Here is a 5,522-nt window from a genome sequence, read left to right on the forward strand (position 1 = left end):
TATATTCCCTTATTGCTGACATGGCGGAGATGTTGTATTACCAGGAATCACTGATTACTTAAACCATACAAAATTATCCTTGATTACTTACCAAGGTTATCAGCGATATACCCTAACCAAACACGCCCTTAGGACTTTCTTACACATGCAATCAACCTTATCAGTATAACAATAAGACTTAACTTTGAACTCTTTGACAATATGATCAAAATTCAGGTTCGATCATCTAGTGCTTCTTACACTAATAAAAGTAACATCATATAAAGGGGTTTCCATCAACAAGTGTATGTAAGGTTCACTATCAAAGTTCACTATTCGTTGCCACTATTCTTCATTTCCTCCACTACCCTCTATCTGACTTGAGTGTCGCAGTGCCTATACTGGGATCCCTCTCTGGCCCTGTTACTAATGTTTTTTGCTTCTAGTTCTTCTCTTTGATACGCAGGCACAATCGCAATACTAGGTCCCTCCTACTCGAAGTCTCTTCACGGTCAACCTTGTCGTCACCTAGCAATGTGTCATCTTTCCTAATTTCAGACAGGATCAAAGTAGAACTGATAGAAACATGGGAGTCCCTAGCGCTCTTCTTGGTGTCAGTGGCTGAGAAGATGGTGTAGATGAGGATGAAGGTTTCGATGATCTCGGTACCCAAACTATTGCCCTTGGAGAAGCCAGAGACGATGATGTTAGGCTCGTCGCAGCCTTTGTCGTCGTACACCCTCTTCTGGTACCCCCTTTACCATGCTGGTGCCGCAGAGGTCTCTGAGGCATTGCATGATCATGTAGTTTAGGGCCCGTGTGACGAAGAGCTAACTTGTGAGGAACAGCCTGAAGATCATTGCAGATGTAGAAACATGTAGGAATTTGAGAGTAAACGTTGCCAGAGATTCCGGTAGTGCAGTAGACCAACGCAAAGATCATTTGCTCGAAGACCCAGTCGATTCCTTGGACACCCACAGTGGGGCACCTGGCGCCAGACCTGGCCATCTGAATGACAGTGGGACATTGATGTAGAGGAAGAGGAAGGTGGCCACGAACTCTGCCATCCTAGCCCTGTAGAGGGACCACCACAAGACTCCTCTGGCTCAAAGAGTGGAGCTGATTGTGTCTCCTTGTAATCCTTATCCTACTATGCTGCTGTGCCAATTGCCTGCCTCTTTGAGAACTTGTTAGCTCCCAGCTTCACATCCTCCTTCTCCTCCATCTCCTCCTCCTCTCTCAATAGTTTAGAGCGTTTGAGCACCTCCACGAATTCATGCTCGGCATAAGGCATAGGCCTTGGACCCTAATTTTATTGGGGCCATTATAATTACAAATCTTTGTTTATTATTTTAAACTATTAACGTTGCAATTGTATCACGCGGGCATATAATGCCGCTTCGATTCTTGGCCCCATTTACGCCTTCCATTGGGCCATCATGTTACAAATATTTGTTTATTATTTTTATAAAATATTTAATTGCCAAGTTGTTAACGTTGTATGCGAACATGCAATGCTACTTCGATTTTAGCCCTATTTACAACTTCCACCTGTGTCTTCAATGGCTACAATTTAATTATACAATTGTCTTTTTCCACCATATTTTGTAATTAGACCTCACTAATTTATATGACTCATTACCTAACCTAATGCACGTCAGGTTCCTGTGTTCTTCGTCTTCGGTGCTTAATTGTGTATTTAGAGAATTCCTTATCTTTGGAGGGTAAAGGTCTGAAGAATATCTACACATTGAAACTACACAGTATAAATTAGATTTATTATTCATTTAATTTTAAACAATTTTATTTTGATAATAGTAGAGATTTATATTTTCTTCTTTATTTTTATTTAAATATAAATATCTCTTCTAACAAATATAATTCGATGTATAAAACGTACTAAAAATTTAAAAAAAATTCAATCTTAGAAAGATGTACTTATTAGAATTATTACTAATATTCAAAACTAAAATTCAGAAAATAATACAATTAAATATTTAAATAAAAAACTAATTAAATTTTCACCCGAAGAGAATGCTTTAAGAAAAAAATGTCAAAAACTTTTTAATAATTACAAATCTAATTCAACAAATATTAATATTAACTAAGAAAATAATAGTAATTCAAAAAAAATGACTTAATACATCGTGAAGATTAATAATTTTACATCTTAAATAGTTTGAAAACTAAAATTTTTATTAAAAAAAATCTATTTTAAAATTAATATTTTGTTTTTTTAAAAAATTTTTAAAATCTGTCATTATTGATGGTCTTAAGTCCGAATGAAAAAACCTGATAGAAAATTTTAATTTTTTAAATGATATATTAAAGTTCTAATAAAATTTTTTTTTCTATGATTCATAGAACCCTTGAGACAATCTGTGTAAATCTCTATATTCCGTGTCTATTTGTCTCCTCAGTTACTATGATTTACTTCTTATACGTTGATCTTGAGGCAAGCTAACGGGATGCTGGAGCGAGCTTCGCCTTTTGCCCGCGTTTGAGGGAGCTCAGACCTGTATTTATGTATCAGATTTTTCTTGCGCCATGTGTTGTTACAATCATCTACAGTATCAAAAACTTGATATATTTGTTTTTTGGTTAATTAACACTTGGGTTTCTCCTCTGTGTTGGAATTCTGAAGAATTTATCATCAAAATGTGTTCTTTTAATGTTTTTCGCTGCGTCTGTTGATGCTGGAATGGAATGCGAGGAGCCTCCATGGGCTGGATCAGTTGGAAGGATGTCTACACTTTAAATTCCACCTTTTGCAATGGAATGGAATGCGAGGAAGATGATGATATGCCACGTGGGCCCATGACACATGGGTAAAATGGAAATTTTTATATTGTGTATTTAAACATGGGGAAGGCGGGATAAAACACGTGGGGCCCATCTCACGCACCAGTATAACAGTTGGTGACGTTTCTGCGTGCCGCAAAAATCAACGGTATATATCTCGGTTTTCAACATCAATGGGGGTTTAGGGTTTCGAGGAGCCCGCCATGGCCGGCGAGAGCGAGATGGAAACCCTAGGCTCCCGCAAGCGGAAACTGGTGGCGGTGGAGGGCGAGGAAGAGGACGAAAGGGAGATCCAGAAGCTGAAGAGCAAGGTGAGCGATTTGGCACGCAGGATCCTCGATGCACGGAAGGACAACCTAGATCGTGTTCTCGAAGTCCTTTCCTCCGAACTGCTCGCCAAGAGGCCGGCCCTTCCGCCAGGAGCCCTAATCGTGCCAGATGCTGTTGAAACTGGTACCTTTTCGTACGGTGTTCTCGTGCCATTCAATTTTCGATACTTTGTTTTGCTTCCCTGGTAGATTTTATGTCTGCACACCGAATCCTCTTGACCTTCAAGTTGCAGCTGTTCCAATACAAAATTCTTATTCTTTTCATTCTACACTGATCCACATTGTAGTCGATGGCATATTTAGTGTGATTGCTGTCTGATTATGAAGTTAAAAACATTTCAGTTATCGATATTATCTCTCTGAGAAACAAAATTCATGTAGCTAGTTCAAAATACTTGGGACAAACATGATTGGGTGGTGACTATGAGGAGAACAGTGCTGGCTGATAAATGATTCTAAAACAGTGTGATGCTCATCATCTCCACATTTGTTTTGTGTTTCATTAATCTCTTCCTGTGTATACGGATGAGAGTTAGATGAACTTATCTACTCTTCCATCTCATGGTTTGTGACACTCTAGTGTAGTCGCTTTTAGCGTAGCCTAGAAGATGAGTGCATGACATCTCTAGCGTAATGACTAGGGGTCAATTCTTAGGAACTGACAGTTTAGGATTTATCCCACCGTGTGCCTAACGTCTGTGTATCTACATTTACTTCCCTTTATATCCGTGGAGTCGGCACTAGGAGGGTTGTTAAGATAACGGATTTATCTTTTTTTATAGCATAGACGGTGGGCGCATGACATCTCTGACGTAATGGTCAAGGGTCGATTCTCAAGAACTGACGACTTGGGGTTTACCCCACCATGCGCCTGATGCCTGTGTACCTGCATGTACCTCCCTCCATATCCATGGGGCCGACACTAGGGAATCGTTAATGTAGCGAATCTATATTTTTTTATTATTATTAAGGAGTTATAGGCAGTCCTCATGGGGGTGATGTAGTGGTAATGCACTTAGGGGAACAAATAAGAGGACTAAAATTTGAATCCCAGTAGGGGATAAATATTTTGGAGGGTGACCTCTAAATATGCATAAGTTGTGTTTCAAATTTACTCAGTAGGCAAACCAGGGGAAGGTTGTCTACCTCCAAGATTAGTTTGGAGAAGCTTGGACACTGGATTAAAAAAAACATATTAAAGAGTTATAGGCTAACAATGAAGCTTTATTAGCTTAGATGACTAAACTACTATTAATGTGAGTTTAAATATTTTGGTGATAGTTGTGTTTGACAAGTTAATAAGGCATTATTTCATTTTTAATTGGAACATGCTTAATCTAGGTATGGTGCGATGGTGAAAAGAGTTACCTACATGATGGTGAAAGCACTATCGGGCCTCACTTACGGATGATTCTTGGCTGTGTTGGATTTTAGTCTTTGACAGGATGTCAAACCTCAGTTCAGTTCCACACTACCAATTATGGGCTAAAGAAGTTTATACTCTTAAATGAGAAAGAAGCTACTATCAAATTGACCTCAACCATTTTGACTTCACGGTGAACTTGACAAGTTAATGAGTTAGTTTGCGTGTCTAAATAAGTCATACGGTTTGTTGTGATTAGCTCTTGAGTCGAATATCACAATACAAAACAGTCTCACTCAAGGAGACAATTTATAGCTCAAAACAGTCTCATTTTAGTTTGCTTCCTACTTGGCTCAGACTACTAATGATAAACAACACCTTTCTTCCATTTGTAGGAACACAAGCACCATCATCTGAGCCAGATGAAGGAGGCTCACTTGCTGATCAGACAATACTTGATAGATTGTTTCTTTTGCGAGAAAAGACCAAAAGCATAATTTCTGCAACCCCAGTTATTCTGAAAAGAGCAAACGACTGTGTTTCCAGAATTGAAAAATTGGAAAACTGTGATGTAAAAGTACCTTCAGTTTTTAATAAGAGATGATGAAACAATGACTGCCTTCTTATTTATCACTTACGATGTGTTCTTGTTCTGGTGGTGAGACGGCATAGAATCACATTCTAGTACTCGTTGGATACCTTTGTTATTCAGTTTGATGATCACCAACATAAGATGAGAGGAGCATTATCGGTGTCGACCTTGTCGTTGAGCAGGGAGTTCTTTCAGGAACAAGGTACGATTCTAGTCTGTTTACTAATATTCATCAAACCTGGTTGAAGAAGAAATGATTACGATTATTTCAGACGTTCCTCAAGTTTTGTTAAGGGAGATAAATCATGAGGTTAATTTATAGTCGACCGTTAAATATTAAGGGGTTATGTGTTCATCGGGAATTGATCTCCATTTCATTATATCTATCGGAAATTGATCTCTATTTTATTATAATGAATCTATTTTATTCTAATCTATCATCTTTTAATTAAGTGGA

At 38.3% G+C, this 5,522-nt stretch overlaps 1 protein-coding gene and 1 pseudogene across 1 annotated transcript; one reads left to right on the plus strand and one right to left on the minus strand.

The window, feature by feature from the left end:
* Positions 1 to 421: 421 nt before the first annotated feature.
* On the minus strand, positions 422 to 1,409 carry LOC122043790 (annotated as a pseudogene).
* A 1,546-nt stretch (positions 1,410 to 2,955) lies between these two features.
* LOC122039778 lies at positions 2,956 to 5,171 on the plus strand. Its single transcript, XM_042599226.1, has 2 exons — positions 2,956 to 3,234; positions 4,869 to 5,171. Exons 1-2 carry the CDS (start codon positions 2,985 to 2,987, stop codon positions 5,075 to 5,077), a joined length of 459 nt encoding a protein of 152 aa, XP_042455160.1. The 5' UTR covers positions 2,956 to 2,984; the 3' UTR covers positions 5,078 to 5,171.
* The last annotated feature ends 351 nt before the right edge of the window (positions 5,172 to 5,522 follow it).

Source organism: Zingiber officinale, chromosome 2A (assembly GCF_018446385.1).
Source record: "Zingiber officinale cultivar Zhangliang chromosome 2A, Zo_v1.1, whole genome shotgun sequence".
Taxonomy (NCBI): Eukaryota; Viridiplantae; Streptophyta; class Magnoliopsida; order Zingiberales; family Zingiberaceae; genus Zingiber; species Zingiber officinale.